General features: G+C 44.3%; 2 protein-coding genes across 4 annotated transcripts in view; both read left to right on the top strand.

The window, feature by feature from the left end:
- The window catches only part of LOC308080255 (NACHT, LRR and PYD domains-containing protein 3-like), a 126622-nt gene that overhangs the window by 24638 nt on the left and 80577 nt on the right, over positions 1–21407 (top strand). For 2 of the 3 annotated variants that reach the window (XM_080422031.1, XM_080422032.1), the window contains exons 6-9: positions 8429–8488; positions 9828–11619; positions 14673–14846; positions 21278–21407. The exon at positions 21278–21407 is cut by the window's right edge and continues 44 nt beyond it. In XM_080422031.1, coding sequence (XP_080278157.1) covers positions 8429–8488; positions 9828–11619; positions 14673–14846; positions 21278–21407 — 2156 coding nt within the window. The remainder of the gene's footprint in view (positions 1–8428; positions 8489–9827; positions 11620–14672; positions 14847–21277) is intronic. The other variant, XM_080422033.1, reaches the window with a different exon arrangement.
- LOC308080272 (uncharacterized protein) overlaps positions 1–21407 on the top strand; it is a 117945-nt gene that overhangs the window by 49326 nt on the left and 47212 nt on the right. The gene's annotated exons all lie outside the window — the stretch shown is intronic.

The following is a 21407-nucleotide window of genomic DNA, read 5'->3' as shown; positions in this document are numbered from 1 at the left end:
TTTGGAGGCAAAGACAACATAAAACCCCTGGACTTCATAGCTGCGACGGAACGCTACTTTTCCACTCTTCCACTGCCAGAACACCAGTGGCTGTTGCAGATAGACTACCTCCTTAAAGGCACGGCGCGGCAGTGGTGGAACTACAAACGGCCGCAAATACATAACTGGTCTGAATTCACCTCTGCCTTCCTGTCATACTATGACAGTCTTATCAGCCGCGAGGAGCTGCAGCGGGATCTGGAGGTGCGTCAAAAACCACATGAAAATCTGGAGAGATTTGTTTGGAGGAAACATGAGTTATACCGTCAACTGCATCCTACCAGCACTGACAAACAAATTACACAATATGTCATTGGCCTGCTACACTCCGATTTAAAGGTGCTGTTGAGGTCCATGGAGATTTGCGACCTCGAGCAACTGGTGCAAAAGGGGAGAGTTCTGCAGCAGGATTTAAAGGAGGCTGACAACAATCCACATCGTGGATCTGCCACTACTCAAGGGACCACGGATAAGGTACACACCAACAAGTCACAAGGCAATGCTGCCACATCCAAACAGACAAATGACCAAAAACCCAGAAATGGACCTGTGAAATGCTTTATATGCAACAAAAATGGACACACACAGTATCAATGCTACCAAAGGGAAGGTGCACCATTACAGCAGGCAGCAGCCACAGTAGCAATTGAAACAGAGGACAGACTGCAACAGGACAATTTAAACTCCATGGGGAAGGCCCCTTCCTCGGGGCGGGAGCCTTCCTGTTAGAAGTCTCAGCCCCACAAAAAAGTGCTGCATTTACCACGGACATGGTCAACCCTCACACAACACTAGGTCAATGGAAGGTTAAACATGCTGCTGTCAAACCTGGAGTACATCCTAACACACTGCACCTTACAGCTTGGTCACGTTATGGGGGTTTGCCACTGCTCAAAATTCTGGTCAACAATGTCAGTACGCATGCCCTTCTGGACTCGGGGGCCACAAACTGTTTACTCTCAAAGACACTGTACGATAAAATGACACAATGTACCATAGATCCATGGTCAGGCAGTGATGTGACTCTTGCAGCAGATATCAAATGCAGCCCTATCGGCACGGTTGCCATTGTATTGGACACAGGAAACCGGTCCTGGCAAGGAAGGGCTGCTATTATGGCAAACTTAGCTTCTGACTTCATTGTAGGGGCTGACTTCATTGAAGCAACTCACCTTGTGATTGATCTGAAAAACAGGGAAGCATGGTACCAGGACGGCTTGATGGACTCAGCCAGGGTGAACATAGACAATAACTCTAGTCCCTACCTGGGGGTCGAAGACAAAGCTATCCTTTCAACGAGCTCCCCAGCTCCACAGCGGCTAAGTACTACGGAGGACTCGATGGAATCACAAACAGGAAACACAGGTCATGACACTGTGCCCTACTTTGCTGCCCTGGAGATGGCTCTAACCACACCTACGCTAGTGGATACAGAGAATACCTATGCACTCGAATACAGTGAGAAAGAACAACTGGATGACTTGTTAAATGACTTCACAGACACCTTTAGCGAAGTCATAGGGAGGACTTCTACTATTCGCCATGCCATTCGGGCCGAAGGGGCGAGGCCTACAAGACAGAGGCCATATCCATATAGCCCAGCAAAGAAAGCTGTAATTCAACAGCAAGTGGAGGACATGCTGAGCCAAGGCATTATTGAACCATCAACTTCGCCATGGGCGGCCCCGGTTGTTGTGGTCAAGAAAAAAGATGGGGGAAATCGATTTTGTGCTGATTATAGACGACTGAATGAGGTGACAGAGTCGGACGCCTTCCCTATGATCAACATGAAGGATGTGGTGGACAATCTACATGGTGCCCAGTATTTCAGCACAATCGACCTGAGGAGCGGGTACTGGCAAATAGAGATGGACCCGTCCAGTAAAGAGAAAACAGCATTCACCACTCACCTTGGCCTCTACCAGTTCCGTGTGATGCCTTTCGGCCTCAAGAATGCCCCGGCCACATTTCAGAGGCTCATGAATGAAGTGCTAAGAGGGCTTATTAATGTCAACTGTTTTGCATATTTAGATGACATTGTGATCTACTCACCTACGTGGGAAAGGCACTTAAAGGATTTGGAAATGGTGCTGGATAGGCTGAAGCTTCATGGTCTGACTGGCAACAGAGAGAAGTGTTCTTTTGGCCAGAGGCAACTGAAATACTTGGGGCACATAATCTCACCGGACGGCATAGCCCCGGATCCACAACTCCTGGAGGCCATTGCAAACTACCCACGACCGGGCAGACCAGAGGAAATCAGACAGTTTGTGGGTCTGTGCAATTGGTATGGAGGTTTTGTAGAGAACTTCTCGAGCCTCACTGAACCGTTGACAAGACTTCTACGGAAGAATGCAAAATGGAAATGGGATGAAGAAACAGAACTTGCGTACCATTCCATGAAGGAGGAGCTTCAATTCAGTGCGAGCCAGAGCTATCCTAACTTTGCAAACCTATTCTATCTCCAGACAGATGCGAGCGCTATTGGCTTAGGAGCCATTCTCTACCAGATGGAAGGGAAAACAAAGAGAGTTATTTCCTTTGCAAGTAAAACCCTTGGAAAAACTGAGAGACAGTACCATGCCACAGAGAGGGAATGTTTGGCGGTTACGTGGGCTGCCAAGCGATTCCGTCCTTACCTGGAAGGACGACGATTCATACTTGTGACTGACAACAGTGCACTGAAATGGATGTCAAGCATGAAAGACGCTAGTAGTAAACTGGCAAGGTGGTCTCTCCTGCTACAGGAATTTGACTTCGAAGTCAGGCATTGTGCTGGATACTTGAACCAGGGTGCGGATGCCCTCTCAAGGAACCCTGTTGATGTGGCAGGAGAAGAGGACGAGTCTGAGGAGAAGATGGTCCTAGACATGACACGGTCTGATGCACCGGAACACATCGCGACCATGGCTGCTGCTATAGAGAACGAGGAGAAGGCCACTGCAGGGCCACTGGACCGAAATTCCGTCAGGGTTGCTCAGGAGAAGGATGAATACTTGCGGCCCATACTCCAATATGTGAAGCTGGGAGAACTCCCTCCTTCAGAACCTCAAGCATGGAGGATCCAGGGGGCACGACGACACTATGCTGTTGTGGAGGGCATCCTCTACAGGGGAACGGATGCAGATGGAGTGGAGGGCGAAGAGGAATGGAAAATGGTTATCCCAAATGAACTCAGAAATAAGGTGTTACGGATTTTCCATGACAAGGAGATGGCTGCACATTTGGGTTACCAAAAGACTCTGGAGAAGATACGCAAGAGATTCTACTGGCGGGGAATGGCCAAGGATGTGGCCAACTATGTCAGAGCATGTGATGTGTGTCAAAGAGTGAAACCGGATAACCAAAAACCGGTAGGTTTCATGCAGCCGCAACAGACTGGGGAACCATGGTACAAGATAGCGGTTGACTTGATGGGTCCACTACCAAGAAGCAAGAAAGGAAATGAGTACTTGTTCGTTGTAGTGGACCAGTTCACCAAGTGGGTGGAGCTTTTCCCACTCAGGACAGCAACAACAAAGACTGTTAGTCAGAAGTTGGAGGATGAAGTTTTCTGTAGGTGGGGGACACCTAAGGTGGCCCTTTCAGACAATGGCCCACAGTTTGCCTCTAGGGGGTGGAAGCTGACATGCAAGCGCTGGGGAGTTCAGCCCAAGTACATATCTCCCTATCACCCACAGGCAAACTGGACAGAGCGAATGAACCGGAACATCAAACTCATGATTCAGTCCTATGTCGATGGAGACCATACCACATGGGATGAACACCTGCCCAAGTTTGCTTTTGCTCTGCGCTCGGCTATACAGGATAGCACGGGCCACAGCCCGGCGCAACTGAACTTTGGACGCGACATTGCCTTGCCAATTGACAGAATACTCAGCCAAGAGGAGAGTAACATAGATGATGATCCAGATGACTATGTGGAGGAGCTCCGGGAGCGGCTGAGGGATTACTATGATGGGGCAAAGACGTCCATGGCTAAAGCACAACAGAAGCAGAAGAAATATCATGATGCCCACAGACGTGAGGTCCACTATAATGTGGGGGAGGAAGTGCTCTTACGGACTCATCCAATATCCTGTAAAAGCAACAAATTCTCTGCCAAGCTGGCCCAGAAGTGGGCCGGGCCCTACCGGGTCACCAAACGGAACAATGACCTTAACTACGAACTCGAGGACGAGGCTCAGGAGAGCCTTGGAGTTCATCATGTCCTGAACCTTCGTCCTTATCACCGTCTGGAGGGACTGAGCCTGCTGGGGGGGGACATGCCCCCCACTCAGGATGAGGACAAGGAGCTACCGGGGAGCGTGGACGAACACCATTACTTCTTGCGGAATCGAGGAAGATCACATGTGGCCTAAAGGCCGGCCTTACAGAGACTTTTTCACGGACTTAAAAAAAAAAAAAAAAAAAAAAAAAAAAAAAAAATACATACTATTGTTCAAAAAACAAAAAAAAAAAAAAAAAAAAAAAAGAAGAAAAAAAAAAAAAGAGCTGTATTGTTGATGGGTGACTGCCAGGGTATTTTGTAAAAGCTGTGTAGAAATTGTTAATAGGCCACCATTGTATTGTGACCTTAGTGAGGGGGATGTGTAACCCTATGATAGAAAACAGGGGTATGTTCCTTTAAGGGGTGGCGGGCTGAGCGCACCGACGAAAGGTATTATGGGATGGTTCTATTGTTTTGGACTTCTGTTCTAGTGGAGAGGGAAGCGGTCGCATTCAAAAGCGAGGAAGTGATATTTTGTATTGAATACGGATGATACCATTTAGAACCCTGGCTGTTCACGTGGATTTATATTATATATTGTTATTAAATCACCAGTTCTCCAGCACGGACTCCTTCTTTCTTTTAGCATAGAAGAAAGGATAAGGATTACTCTGAAAAGCAAGAGGAAGGTGGTTATAGCAGTACATGATCTCATGCAACTATAGATGCAGTGGTCTCATACAGCTATAGATACAGTACAGTGGTCTCATGCATGAAGCTATAGATACAGTACAGTGGTCTCATGCATGCAGCTATAGATACAGTACAGTGGTCTCATACAGCTATAGATACAGTACAGTGGTCTCATCTATATATACAGTACAGTGGTCTCATACAGCTATAGATACAGTACAGTGGTCTCATGCATGTAGCTATAGATACAGTACAGTGGTCTCATACAGCTATAGATACCGTACAGTGGTCTCATCTATATATACAGTACACTGGTCTCATACAGCTATAGATACAGTACAGTGGTCTCATACAGCTATAGATACAGTACAGTGGTCTCATCTATAGATACAGTACAGTGGTCTCATACAGCTATAGATACAGTACAGTGGTCTCATACAGCTATAGATACAGTACAGTGGTCACATACAGCTATAGATACAGTACAGTGGTCTCATGCAGCTATAGATACAGTACAGTGATCTCATGCAGCTATAGATACAGTAAAGTGGTCTCCTTTTTACAATAGGCGGAAATTACATATTTGTACTGCATGCAATAAACTGCATGTTTCTTGCCCACAACTGCATGAGATTGGCATAAATGTGGCATTTATGTACAGGGGAGGCTTGTAGGTATCCATGTAACCCATTTCAATTCACTTATATCGAGGTGACAGCTCAGGGGACCATTTGGAAAATAGTGATGGCTGTTTTTCCCTCGCCAAAATGTTGAATCCTTAGGTATTTAGCCCCCTTACCGACAAGGTAGCATGACAAGGTTGGTCCCATTGGAAACCTGAGGTTGTCTAGAATCAAATGGTATCTCTATCTTTGGGCGTGCCACAGTCTCCGAAAGACAGTCTCGCCTCGTTTCAGCCAGCCATCCCGCAGGTCTCATAGGGGTAATAAAACATTGAAAACACACTTTGGACCACTTTTTTTCTTGGGATCATCAAAATCCCTATATTAGAGGTCCTATGGATGGCAAAAATCAAAACTAGAAGAAAGAAATAAGAGGGTGCACGTGGTCTTAGTTCTACTGGATCTCTTGTCCTGTAGTCCTCCCTAACATTTTAGTCTATTATTTTTTGTTGACTAAATTGTCAGTATTTTTAGTCATAGTTTTAGTCACCATAACATCGTTTTTATTTAGTTTTTAATTAGTTTTCGTCAGTGAAAAAAGGTAGTCGTGGATCATTTTTTGTCATAGTTTTAGTCGACTAAATTAACACATCTGTCCTTGATCAGAATGTACACACACTTGCTGGGAACTACTCCTAACATGTAAGATCAGCTCTTGAGCTCTCCTGCATTCTGATGGAGACGGGAGCTCCATCCTAACAAATTAATATTAACAACATGCTCCTCCGCCTACTGTGTCTTAACCAATTAAGACCGGAACGCATCAGTGTAATTTTAAGATTTCTTTGGCTTTTGGCTCACGCTAAAAAAAAAAAAGAAGATATACAAGCTCATAGCGTGGCACAGAGTGCCGCGCTGTGAGCTTGTATGTCTGCTATTTTTTTTTATCGTGAAAATATGTGAAAATCTTAAGCGAACATTTTTAACTAAAATCTTTGCTTCTGAGGGGTCCCTGGAACAACATATTTTGAGATGGGGGTCCACGGCCAAATACATTTCATTTTGGGGGTCCTTTTGCTATTATAGCAACATACGTTTTTTTTTTAACTGTTAGGATTTAGAAGACATTTGAAGAATCCCCAGAAGCAAAGAATTGAGTTACAAATGTTCACTTTAAAAAATATATTTTCAAAGATTTGCACACATTTTCAAAAATAACAGATCTACAAGCTCGTAGCTATGAACTTGTAGATCTGCTATTTTTGAATAGCCAAAGAAATCTAAAATGACAGAGATGCGTTCCCGGTCTTAATGGGTTAAAGTAGGATCACCTTGTTGGGCACTTAGGACTGCTATTCCTACCATGAGAGGCTTGATAAATATGGACCCAGAAGTGATAAAACAGAGTTGTAAAGTAGTTGTAGGAGCCAAATGGGTGAAAAATGCCAAATGGATTTATGTGACCATTGGTTGGTTATTTAAGCTTCAGGTTCACTGTCATGGTTAGGAGGTTCGACCTGGAAGGGCAAATGGCTTTTGACCGCTGTTTAAATCGCTGTGGCGCTAAATATTTGTACAAAATGTTTGATTCAACATTTTGGACCCTGACGATATTGTTTTGCACATGGAGTGATTGCAAGAACTGCCTGCATCGTATCTTTGGAACAATGACACACAGCAAACTCTATGGTATTAGATCAGAAAGACCATCGGCGGCGGCATATTAGGCTATAGATGAAAATGTTAAAGCAAATCAAAACATAAAACTAATTGTGAAAATAGCAGATCTATAAGCTCACAACGCATTATGAAGTGTTGTGGGCTTGTAGATCTGCTATTTTCAACACTGTTGTGAGATGAAGTATAAATGGTTAATCGATTTGTTGATATATATATATATATAAAAAACACGCTTCTCGACTTAGATTAGTCGTAAAAGTTATCAAAGAATAATCGCAAAGAACATAATTGACCCTTTGTCAAATCCCACCGTGGTTGTGCCCCCCTTTGCACCCATTGGTTGCTGTTTCTTGGTTGGGCAAAAATCCTTTCTCTGCATCCACTACCATTGAAAAAACGTGCTTTTCAGTTGCTTCATATTGATATTCTGTGTATTCAATTTTTATTTGAAACTTGTCAGTAAAAAGGAACATCTCAGATGCAGTATATCTTCGGGCATATCGTGTTTTTTCTCTCCAAAAATGATATTTTAGCAAATTCAACATAAACTACCATAAGGCGGAACCAGGGCGGAACAAGGTAGAAAGAGCCTGCTGGTTAGTCAGTCAGTCAGGAACCAATCAGAAGGCTGACAATGGGTCAATTGATAGTTACGGCCCTAAAATGAAGCTGGTGTTGTTTTCAACTTGACTGTAACAATGTGAAATGAAACTGATCTTTTCCTTGACGTATGAAAGCAAATGTTTCTATCTATAAAATGCATAAGCGACTAGTCGTTACATATTACAATGTTTAAATGTATTTCTTATTTGACTGCTGCCATCTATCTCACTGTGACAACAAAAACAACATCATCACTTAGAGTAAATTTTAGACAGCTTTCATAAAGCATGCTTGTGTGTTTTATTTGATCAAATGTGCATCACATTATGCAGATAATTGAAGACAGGAGGTTTAGAAGGACTGGTTCTATGCTCAGACCACCAGATATCTCCACAAGATACAACATTTATTCTGTGTCTTTGTTTGTAAAATGAACTTGTATTTATGTTGGATGCAGAGCTACAATTTAGCATCACACCCAGCATCACAGAACTGCCTCTCATTTGTTCAAGGAAATAGCTGACATTTGTTTTGTGTCTCTGTGTGTGGTGTGTTTATGTTGTGCGTGTTTGTATCATAGAAATTCCCCTAAGACCAAGAGTTGATCCAACACCAATCGTGAACAGTGATCTAGAACCTGGTATGTCTGTTTGTCTTCTGTTACTACCTGTCTATTGTTTATTATTATGTTATTATTCTAACTGATATTTAAACAGTTTCAGCGACCATTGTGCTACATTGACATGTAGGTTTTATTTAGAATTCACAATAACGTGGGTTTTATTTGATTTTGCTGTTATTATTTCATCAACAACAACAACATGTTAAATAAGGACACTGTACGTTTGTCCTCAATGGTGTGAACTAGTAAACAATTCAGCAGTCAGAGAAACTCTTGAGAACTGTCAACTCATGCAGGATACAGGATAAACAAGTGTAATTTCATGATGATGATGATGATGATGAATTGTGATGAATTTGGAACTGAAACACTATACAGTTATAGCGGATAAATTATCTGTGTGGGGTTCTCTCTCTTGATTGGATAAAAGTATAATATAGGGCTTAAGTGGTTAATTGTAATTCACTGTGATTAAACAACATGAACCTAGTGTTCCTATTTTGAGGCTTAAATTCAGTGGAAAATGGCAAATCTAAAAACTCATAACACGTTGCAGTGCGGCATGTTGTGAGCTTGTAGATCAGCTACTTTCTGTGAAGATATTTAGTTTAGAGCGAAAACGAGTGTGCCTACTATGGAGCCCTGGGGGACTCCTGTCAACTAAGTACGATACATAGGGTTTAAAGGAGTAGTTCACAAAAAAAATTACTTATATATTTCAATTACACACCCCATGAAGCCTTGAATTCAGGTTGTTTTGTTTTTGTCGGTCATCGGTCAATAGGAGATTCAGTAGGAGACTCTTTGAGACTCTTTTGAGTCTCCGGCCAGGACAAATGTTTGGCTCAGGAATGCGACAAATACAAAGTAAATCTCCATAAATTCAAGGCTTCATGAGGTGTGTAATTGATAGAAAATAAGTAATTTTTTGGGTGAACTACTCCTTTAAGTGGTTAATTGTGATATTATAATACTAAAGATGAATAAATATAAAATATATATATATTTTTTCTAAATAACAATAGGAATCCTGATTCTTCAACTGTTGTTTTTTTTGTTTTATAGCCAAAGTACCCGATCTACAAGCTCACAACTCGTACCACCACGTTGTGAGCTTGCAGATATTTAGTATTTTTATTTTAGTATGAAATGATATAGTGCTCAAGTGGTTCATCATTGTCTATTTATTATATCATCTGACAAATCATCATCAAATTGAAGACTTTAACATAGCTCTGCAGCTACGGCAGCAGACACATGATACTCTTTAACTTTTGAATTACCAAGACCTCTCATTTGAGAAGCACATTTGCCATAACATGCACTTATTGATGTCCTCTGTTCTTTTGTCATTTAGAAACTCCTGCTGCTGAGTGGCAACAACAACTTAAGTCGCTTCTGAGGGAGAAGTTTCACTGTATGTTTGAGTGGATGAGAATAGAAGGACAAAAAACACTTCTGAATAACATCTACACAGAGCTCTACATCACAGAGGGATGGAGTGGAGAGGTCAATCTGGAACATGAGGTCAGACAGATTGAAACGGCATCCAGGAAACCAGCCAGACCAATCAATTTAGAAGACATCTTTAAACCTGGACAAGATGAACCAATCAAAACAGTGATGACAAAGGGAGTGGCTGGCATTGGTAAAACAGTCTTGACTCAGAAGTACACTCTAGACTGGGCAGAAAACAACGCCAACCAGAATATCCACTTCATCTTTCCATTCACTTTCCGAGAGCTGAATTTGATACAGAAGAAGAAGAAGGAATACAGCTTGGTGGAACTTATTCATTACTTTTTTGGTGAAACCAAGGAAGCAGGAATCTGCAGCTTCAACACTTCCAATGTTATGTTCATCTTTGATGGTCTGGATGAGTGGAGGTTTCCTTTACACTTTGAGAACAATAAAAAATGGACTGACGAAACAAAGCGAACCTCAGTGGACGTGTTACTTGCAAACATCATCAGTGGACACCTGCTTCCCTCTGCTCGCATCTGGATAACCACACGACCTGCAGCAGCCCCTCTGATCCCTAAAGATTATGTTGACAGGGTGACAGAAGTGAGAGGGTTCAATGACCTCCAGAAGGAGCAGTACTTCATGAAGAAATTCAGTAACGATGAAAACCAGGCCAGTACAATCTACTCACACATCCAGACATCACGAAGCCTCCACATCATGTGTCACATCCCAGTCTTCTGTTTGATCATTGCTGCAGTTCTAGAGGACATGTTGAAAGCAGGGGAGAAAGAAGCGCTGCCAACGACCCTGACTAATATGTTCATCCACTTCATGGTGGTTCAGTCCAAGCAGACAAATGTGAAGTATCATGATGGAGCTCAGACACATTCTGACTGGAATCCAGGTAAGGCCATGTTGTCTCTGGGAAAACTTGCTTATAAACAGCTGGAGAAAGGCAACCTGATCTTCTATAAAGCAGACCTGAGAGAGTGTGGCATTGATATCAGAGATGCAGCAGTGTACTCAGGAGTGTTCACACAGATGTTTAAAAATATGAAGGGTGGGTGGCTCAAGGAAGAGGTGTTCTGCTTTGTCCATCTGAGCGTTCAGGAGTTTCTGGCTGCTCTTTATGTCTTTGTCTCATTCACCAACACTGGTGTCAACCTACTGTCAACCTCAAAGGGGTCCAAGCTATTTGGATGCAAATCTAGCAAATCTAAGACAACACACCTCTACCAGAGTGCTGTAGACAAGGCCTTACAGAGTCCAAATGGACATTGGGACTTGTTCCTCCGTTTCCTGCTGGGCCTCTCATTGGAAACCAATCAGACTCTCTTAAAAACACTGTTGGGACAGACAGGAAGTATGTCTCAGACCAATCAGGAAACAGTCAAGTACATCAAGGAGAAGATCAGAGAGAACCCCTCTCCAGAGAGAAGCATCAATCTGTTCCGCTGTCTGAATGAGCTGAATGATCATTCTCTAGAGGAAGAGATCCAACAGTACCTGAGCTCAGGAAGCCTCTCCACAGAAGATCTCTCTCCTGCTCAGTGGTCAGCTCTGGTCTTCATGTTGCTGTCATCAGGAAAGGAGCTGGATGTGTTTGACCTGAAGAAATACCAAGCTTCAGAGGAGGCTCTTCTGGGTCTGCTGCCAGTGATCAAAGCCTCCAATAGAGCTCTGTAGGTGAACTGATAACTGGATACATTTAATGTCATTTTTCTGTTATACGAAAGAAAATGCAAGAATTTAACTACTAAAGTCCTGTAGCAAATGACAAATGGCAGAAATAGCAGAAATACTACCTGTCGCTTCGTGACTTGTTGTAGGCTTAATGTAGATCGTCTATTTTTGCATTTTCAGAAAATAATTATCGCCAATAATGACCAAATAGGGATGGAGGGGTTAAAGTGGTAAATTTGTGGAAACATTTGGGGCAGAGGTTCGGAATTGGCATCCAGGGAGTGTGTGTGCAAAGCGATCAGGCCAACGGTGCCGGAGATTAGCTGTTCGCAGACAGAAGGACGGACGGACAGGGTGCAAAACATACTCTCTCGCCATGCCTTCGGCCTGGCGGAGACAATTAGACCTATACAAAGCAGACCAGTCACACAGCAGTCAATATGACCTGTAATAGGACCCCAGATGTACTCAAATGTTGTTAAACTGTCTTGTTTGTTAAAGTGGTTAATTGATTTGAACACTAATGTTTCTTCATGCTGAGTGGCTGTAATCTCTCCGAGAGCTGATGAAACCATTTTTTAAAATCATTGGCACTCTTAAACTAGTTCAGCTTATCCAAGAAAATTAGGAACCTTGCTCTTACATAGACTATTATACATTTTCTGTGTGCGTGCATAGAAGGCAGGTGAGACTGCCGTTTGGGAAGGCTAATATATTTGACTAACTATTATACAGTGGCAGGATGAAGTGACTGACCATGAAATAAAATGTATTGATTTAACCATGCCCCAAAAAACGCTAAATAACATTACAAGGCTTCCGATTCAATATCAAACACATCCATTAATCAGAATGATTAGGGGGATGCATCTAAGCTCTGTCTGCCAGTTTTTCTTCCCTCGTTTATCTTCGGTCTGTGTGGATTGCTATGGGGGATGGAAATATTTATATTTACAATCACAAACAGCAGCTAAAGCTTTTGTTCTTCTTATGTCTGTCTGTCTGTCTGTCTGTCTGTCTGTCTGTCTGTCTGTCTATCAATCTCTGTTCCGTTCAGTGTTGTTGTTTTAAACGTGGTGCACAGCTGCACGCACACCTGGTACACACAACACTGCACTGACTAGGGACTGACTGCTTTCCTTTTATAATAACTATAATAATAATAATAAACTTTATTTCTAAAGCACTTTTCGAAAACAATGTTAGTACTTTACAATGCCAAGATATAAACCATCCATAAGGATAAACAACAACAGTCAGAGGTAAGATAACAAAAAATATTTAAATCAACACAATTGAGACAAACATAATGTGCAAGGCAAAGGTAATAAAATCTAAGGATAAAGTCAGTGTGTAAATCCCAAATGAAGTCAGTGTGGGTCGCAGGTCTCAGCTAGCGTTACCTCCCACACCAACCCGGGTCATAGCTCCTCAGTAGGCTTACAGATAGCAGATGGTTCTGTGTTAGTAAAAAGAAAGTCATGGCCGAGCTACATCGGGCGTGAAAATGCGTGTTTGTGCGTGGAATATATTTCGCACGTATGTGTATGTAAAGCTCCAATTGATGTCAATCATACCAGCTACACCAGACACACGGATAAGGCGAGCCCCATGTGCTCATGTTCTGTATTGACACATTATTGTGGTGGCTAGCTGCAGCAACAATGACACATTATAATCCAGACATATCTATATCTATAATCTATAATGTGCACAATAGCCAGCAGTAGCCAGGCTATTTGACCCCAACTTTAATCATCTTGTCATGGCAGTCTACTAGTGATGCGCGGGTCGGGTTTTTTCATGACCCGCCCCGCCCCGCCACGGAACCGAACCCGCCTCAACCCGCGACCCGCCTCAGTGTATAAATCAACGACTCAAGCCGCCCGCGACCCGCGGTGAAAAAAAAAAAAGATAATCATGAGTCAGTGTGAGTGAACTGCTGCGCGACACCGTAGCCTACATCGCACATCAGTATAAACAAATTAATATATGTTTTGGCCTTTACATCTAGCAACCTTAATATGCAAAACCTACAGCTTGTGTTTAGTTTTGTTAATGTTATACATGAATGATCATGGCGCAAGGGAGGTTACTTGCCTTAGTTGCCTGGCTGCCTGCAATGTGTCACCAACTTTCGCCACTAACACTTTATCCATTGCAGACAGACAGTCACTGTGCTTGCTTGCATAATATCTATGACCCATACGAGTTCTGGTTTTAACAGGTTTTATTATCGTCAAGTGGGTCCGGCTTGGTTCATATTCTATCACTTCGGGACCCCGGTTCTGTTTATCATTACACCCAAGCGAACCACCCGTACGCAGCGCTGATTAGGAGGAGATGCAGCCGTGTAAAGCTTCATTTGTGCTTCGCCGTATGGTGGTGTTGTTGCGTATTGAAAATAGCAGACATACAAGCTCACAACGTGGCGCGTTGCGACGTGTTGTGAGCTTGTAGGTCTGATATTTTCAACACGCAACACCATGGTACGAAGAATAGGCTGATCTATCGGATAACTGCAGCGCTGTGAGACACAGCAGCACCACACTGACATTGTCAGATCATGATAAAAACTTTAAATAATTATGATGGGTTTTAATGGTAGTTTTATCCAAATATTAATATTAATAATAGGCTTAAATGTGATTTTTATTTGCGTGTGAGAGTGGTGTTGATGACCCGCAACCCGCATAATTGCCTCTGAAATTCTGACTCGACCCACCCGCGCCGCGGGTTGACCCGCGTGTTGACCCGCGGGTCACGGGTCAACCCGCGCATCACTACAGTCTACAGAATTTACCCTCTAAGTTCCATGAAAGCTTGGCCATCTGTTCATGACTTATTTTACTAACAGATAGATAGACAGACATACAAACAAATTCAATTATACAAATATTAACAATGTTTTTAAAGTTCCATTGAAAGTCACTTGTGTGAAGTTTTCTTCTTTTCGTTTTTTCCCACTAATACTAATAACTGGATATGAGTCATGTATAATGTGATGTTTCATAACATATAAACAATGATGTAATCACTACTGTTTCTTCAGGCTGAGTGGCTGTAACCTGTCAGAGAGATGCTGTGAGGAGTTATCATCAGTTCTCAGCTCCAGCTCCTCTACTTTGAAAGAAATTGATCTAACGAATAATGATCTGGGCGATTCCGGCGTGAAGGGGCTCTGCGTTGGACTGGGGAGTCCACACTGTACACTGGAGACCCTCAGGTCAGTATTCATGAACCTGTTCAACAGATGACAATTCTGGAGTAATTACACATGGAGCGTATCCTAATTACTTTTCTTTTTTGGTCTGTGTGTGTGTTGGGGGGCACAGACAATAGAATATAGTATATAATATCTGTCAAGCTGTCAAATGCAAAGACAACTTGTTGAGTTTCACAAGTTTGGACCATTGATTCATTGAACTAGAAAAAAGTTTGTCCCCTTCCTATGTGAAAGCCCCCCTGTACTACAGACACTACCAGGCCTCCTCCCAGCTGACCCATCAGCTTTGACTGTAATTTGTATTGATCATGTATTTGTATACATGTAGGCAGCAATGTAGTTTTAATTCTGAAAAAGAAAAAGTCATTAGAGAATGTGTTGTGAATCCAGGGTGGTGTTTTCATTTAATAAGGAAAACAAATGATGTGTGCATGCACATGTAACATTGGTTTAAATGAGTTATAGGCTAGATAGAGGAGAATAAACAAAGTTGTGAGTTATTCCCTCTTCATTTCCCACAATAAAAACGTTCAATGGTTGGGAAGAAGTTGGGAATAAATTAGTCCAATATTGGAAAATGATTGTGCTCAGTAACCTTGTCTACATGATATTAAATGACAAATGGTACACACATTTGGGACAACAGAGAACTTGTCTGGATCACTTGCAGAGTGATTTTATGAATGACATAAACACTGACATGTGGGGCAAAAAAAACAATAAAAATGTATATGTAACAACGTGTTTACAAAATACATTAACGGTGCATAAAGCAGCAATCCCAATGACCACTGAGCAATATTTGTGCAAAGTGTGGACCAGTTGGAGCAGTGGTGTGCTGTGAGACCCTCCACAACACTGACTTGGCACTGCATGGGTGTCTCTGTGGGTTCTAATAGAAATATATTGTCTCCAATAGTTCCATATTAAAATACCCCCTTTTTGTAGATAGAAAATCAGGGAGATTGGTCAGAGTTAAATGAACGTAAACCATGTGTGTGTGTGTGTGTGTGTGTGTGTGTGTGCGTGTGTGCGTGTGTGCGTGCGTGCGTGCGTGCGTGCGTGCGCGTGCGCAGGTTGTCCAGCAGTATGATCTCAAAGGAAAGCTGTTCTTATCTGGTCTCGGCTCTCAACTCAACTCAACTCAAATTTTATTTATAAAGCACATTACAATGACCAAGGCCAACCAAAGTGCTATACAACACATCAAAACAACAATGTTACAATACATACGGTGCAAATATAAAATACAAAATACAAAATGCAAGCGCTGATTAAGAAAAGGATAACAAGATAGTGAGGTAGAAACGATAATTATGGTGTAGTTGTTTAACTATTTTCAAAAGCCATGGAAAAGAAATAGGTCTTTAGTAGAGATTTAAAAATGTCTATGGACTGAGAGGCTCGTATATTAAACGGAAGGCTGTTCCAGAGCCTCGGGGCGGCCGCAGCGAAGGCTCGGTCGCCTCTAGACCTTTTGTTGGTTGCGAGCTCGATCAGTAGCAACTGATCGGCCGACCTTAGGGGTCTGGGTGGAATATATCCATTAATGAGGTCGTTGAGGAAAGGGGGGGCTAGCCCATTAAATGCTTTAAAAGCAAGCGTTAAAATCTTAAAATCAATTCTAAAACGGACCGGGAGCCAGTGGAGAGAGGCCAGGACGGGAGTAATATGGTCCCGCCTCTTTGTACCGGTAAGGAGGCGGGCAGCGGCATTTTGGATGAGCTGCAATCGTTTTAAGAGCGATTTGTCGATGCCGATATAGAGGGAATTGCAGTAATCCAGCCGGGTGGAAATGAAGGCATGGATCACTCTTTCAAGGTCACTGGGAGAGAGGTAAGGCTTGACCTTTGTCAATAGGCGCAGCTGGAAGAAGCTGGCACTTACCACGGAGCTGACCTGTTTGTCAAATTTAAAATCAGTGTCGAAGGTGACACCAAGGTTTTTGACGTGGGGGTGAATGTTGGCGCTTAGGGGGCCTAGGGAGCCGGGTGGAGGGACGGAGGAGCCGGAGCCGAAGAATATGACTTCCGTCTTATTTTCATTCAGTTCGAGAAAGTTTTGGTCCATCCAATCTTTAATGTCTGCTAGACAGTCGAGCAGGGGTTGGTGTGAGTTTGAGGAGGTGGTTTCTAGGGGCAGGTATAGCTGGATGTCGTCAGCGAAGCAGTGGAAGGATATATTGTATTTCTCTATGATGGATCCTAGGGGTAATAGATAGAGCAGGAAGAGGATAGGGCCCAGGATCGACCCTTGGGGGACACCACAGGTAAGAGGGGCCTTAGTAGAGGTGTAATTACCTAGCCGAATGGAGAAACTCCTATCAGCTAGATATGATTCAAACCATTTGAGGGCGGTGCCTGTGATGCCTACATAATGTTCCAATCGATATAGGAGGATTCTGTGGTCGATTGTATCGAAGGCAGCGGTCAAGTCTAGCAGCACCAGGACAGCAGATTTACCAATGTCAGCAGATAGGAGTAGATCATTAAAAACTTTTAAAAGGGCGGTTTCGGTGCTGTGGCCAGGCTTGAATCCAGACTGAAATTTTTCATGGATGTTGTTTGTAGATAAAAACAACTGGAGCTGGGCGTAGACAACCTTTTCTAGGACCTTCGAGAGGAATGGGAGTTGTGAGATGGGCCTAAAATTTGACAGAACAGTGGGATCCAGGTTTTTCTTTTTTAAAAGGGGCTGGACCACTGCTTGTTTGAAAACAGCTGGGACGCATCCTGAGGAGAGACTTGAGTTTATTAAAACCAGCACAGTGGGCCCAATAGAGTCGAACACGTCCTTAAGGAGGCGAGAGGGGATAGTGTCAAGGGGACAGGTTGTGGGTCGCAGGTGTTTAACAGTATCAGAGAGTGATGACAGAGATATAGGTGAAAAGGTATCAAGGACGGCGTGACGTAATGGTGGGAGGGGTGCAGGTGTGACAAACATATGAGTTGACCTGAGGTTATCAATTTTGTCAATAAAAAACTTTAAAAACTTCTCACAGAGAGCTGATGATGGCACGACAGGTGATGTAGAACGAGGATTAATCAGAGAATTAAAAACATTAAAAAGAACCTGTGGCTTGTGGCAGTTCATGGAGACCAGGTTTGAAATATAATTAGTTTTGGCAATTTTGACAGATTTTTGGTAGTCAGAGAAACAGGTGCGGAGGATCTGGAGGGAAACATGTAGACTGTCCTTTTTCCATTTTCTTTCCGCTCGCCTACATGCGCGCCGGAGGATACGAGTAGAGTCGTTTAGCCATGGTTCAGTGAGTGGTCGTGTGCGCTTAGCCCTCAGAGGGGCGACCAAGTTTAAAATGTCAGTGCATGTGGAGTCAAATATTGAAATAAGATCATCCACATTTAGACCATGGCTGTGGTCTGGTACATTTGTAGGGGAGGCAAAAAACATATCGGAAAACTGAGATGCAGTTTGGTGATTTATCATGCGTGACTGGGTTTGTGGGGCGAGGTTATTGGCTATTGATGAGGGAATTGCGGCAGTGAAGAGGATAGGTATATGGTCTGAAATACTGCTGGATAATGGGGAGAGCTCAATTTGGGGAATAGCCAGACCATACGATAGTACCAGGTCCAGTGTATGACCCTTCTCGTGAGTCGGGCCGGTTACAGACTGGGTGAGGTTAAAACAGTCCATGAGATTAAAAAAGTCCTTAACTAATGGTTTTGAGGGGCAACATACGTGAATATTTAGATCACCACAGATCAGGAATTGGTCGTATTTTAAAGTGGTTGCCGACAGGAATTCAGCAAAGTCATTGATGAAGTCTTTATTGTATTTAGGGGGGCGGTAGAGCACTGCACAGAGCAGGGGGGAGGTCAAGTTCAATTCAAAGGTTTGTAGCTCAAAGCTGGAGTAGGAGACAATGGGGTGGGTCAGGCGGCACTGGTGGATCGATTTAAAAATGGAGGCTAAACCCCCACCGGTGCTGGTGGTCCGGGGTGTACTGAAAAAAGTGCAATGTGGGGGGAGAAGCTCAGAAAATGACACACATTCACCAGCTTGAGCCCATGTTTCAGTGAGGAACATAAAATCAAGATTATGATTTTAAAAAAAGTTATTTAAAATAAAAGATTTATGTTTGATTGACCTGGTGTTGAACAGGGCCATACGGAGATTAACCCCCTGGGTGGATGGTGTGGTGGCACGCCTTAACGGGCGGAGATGGTAGTGGATGATGGGTCGGAGGACAGGTGCTGACGATGGCTTATGGTGTCTGTGTGTAATTATAGTGTGAATTGTATTAATATTTTGTTTAGTGGTTATTGCATGGAGAAGTCGTGTGGAATTTGGTTCAAGCCCGATAGGGAGTTGGCTAGGAGATGATGTGGAACTGAAGTGATGGGAGCTGGGACCAGAGGGACGTCATTTTGAGGCGGACACGCCCAGGCTGGACAGTACGGAGATTGTATCTAAAGCTCGGTAACGGAGGCTAACGGCTATATTGGCCGCTAGGACCTTACTTCCTAATTCGTTAGGGTGAAGCCCATCGCTACAATAAAAAGATGAACGGCCCCAAAACAGGTTAAAATTGTCGATATAATTAAAAGCATGGGTGCGACATAGGCGCTGGAGCCAGGTGTTAAGAGCAGCGATCCTGCTGAATCGCTCTTCGCCACGGGCAGGGATTGGGATTGGACCCGAGAGGAAGAAGGAGAGACCACTGTCTACTAAAATATCGACCAGCTGTAGGAAGTCAAGTTTCAACTCCTCTGATCGTCGGAGGGCTGTATCGTTTGTCCCTATATGGATTATGATTTTTGAGACGGAGGGTGGAAGTGAGGCTATGAGACTGGGGAGTTTAATTAAAAGGACTGGGATAGTGGCACCAGGAAGACAGTGAGAAATTGCGTTGGGGAAGCGGGTGTGCTTAATGATAGAATCACCAACTATTATCGCTGTGGGGGGTATGAGGGGGGGGATTATGGATGGACAGGTTGAAGCAGCGTTGGTAGTTATGAGGGCAGGTGGTTGAGATGCGGGGGGCAGTGGAGAGCAGGCATGTAAAGTCAGTGGCGGACTCACACACTTCTCCGCTGCGGGCTGGAGCGAATTTCGCCCCCCGGACTGGCGTCGGACCGCCGCCTTCAACAGCAAGTGGCGGTCTTTAACCTGGCCGGGAAACGGTCGCTCCGAGGCCGCAACGGGGGTGATATTTTGGGTCGGGAGTGATGGGAAATCCTCTATGGCCAGGAGGGAGAACTTGTTGGAGGTGGACGGCGGAGGACCGAGAGGGGAGCGGAGGCGAGGAGCTCGGTGTTTGCCCCGAGAGATCAATGACCAGGGGGCTGGGGTGGAGCTGACCAGGGGGGGTTTTTTGGGTCTGGCCCCGGCTCGCGCCCAGAAGCCAGGGTGGGCCGGGATGGTGTCATCTAACTCGGTCGACTTGGGCCAGGCGACAGAGCGGATCCCGCCGCCGTGGGGGGGCGGACATGGAGCAGCGGAGTTGTGTTCGCCCGTGATGGTGATGTCGGCAGGTCCAGCGGCGACCTCAGGGTCCGGCGATCCGGCCTCGGGGGGTGGGAGGGGGTCGCCGACACAGAGGGAGTCGAACAGAGCCTCATCTTCGCGGATCTGGTGGAGCCGGGACACGCGTTGTTTCAACTCAGCTACTTCCAGGGACAGCCGGAGACAGCTATCGCATCCAGGTGGTGAGGTGAGTGGTGGCATTATGCCAAATGATATTAGCTAAGGATAAGAAAAAACTTGGCCAGTAAAAGATAATAGTAACAGAATATGTAGGCTAGCAGGAGGCGTGGAGGGTTAGCGGTGGCACAGAAGGAGACTTACCCGCGAGGGTCGCCAAAAGGCGACCCGGTGCGGAGAGATGGCACGCACTGAATGCACTCTGGGTGGGATGAGTCAGTAGTCTCCCCACAGTGGAAGGTAGCTGTCAGGCTAGCTTTTGCTGGCGGCTACGGCCGGCTGACAGCTGTCAGGCTCACAGTCGGCTAGACGCAGCAGGCTTGTGACAGAGATCCGGGTGGGGGTAGCTTGACACAGCACTCCAGAGTGTGCAAGTATGTTATTCGATGCATCCGATCGTCAGTGCAGGCAGGATCGGGCAGAGAGTAGCTGGGTGACAGCTGTCAGAATGAGCCGCGGCGATAGCCACTCGTTCAGCCACAGCTGTAGCTGCTAGCGGCTAGCAGTCAGCTGTTAGCTGTCAAACGAGTCTCTGAGATCCAACTCCCATCTCAAAGTGTTGGTGTCATCAGACAAGGAGCTGGAGGTGTTTGACTTGAAGAAATACCAAGCTTCAGAGGAGGCTCTTCTGATGCTGCTGCCAGTGGTCATAGCCTCAAAAAGAGCTCTGTAGGTGAACTGATAACTTGATACATTTAACATAAAAGGTAATCTTTATATTACATGATATTAAATGTATGATTTTATAACTTTTTTCTCTTCAGCCTGAGTGGCTGTAACCTATCAGAGAAATGCTGTGAGGCGTTATCATCTGCTATCAGTTCCAAGTCCTCCATCCTGAGGGAATTGGACCTCAGCAACAACGATCTACAGGATTTGGGAGTCAAAGAGCTC

The sequence above is a fragment of the Gymnoscopelus braueri genome (genome assembly GCF_963280865.1).
Source record: "Gymnoscopelus braueri genome assembly, chromosome: 24".
Taxonomy (NCBI): domain Eukaryota; kingdom Metazoa; phylum Chordata; class Actinopteri; order Myctophiformes; family Myctophidae; genus Gymnoscopelus; species Gymnoscopelus braueri.
This window is presented reverse-complemented; position numbering and strand designations above follow the sequence as displayed.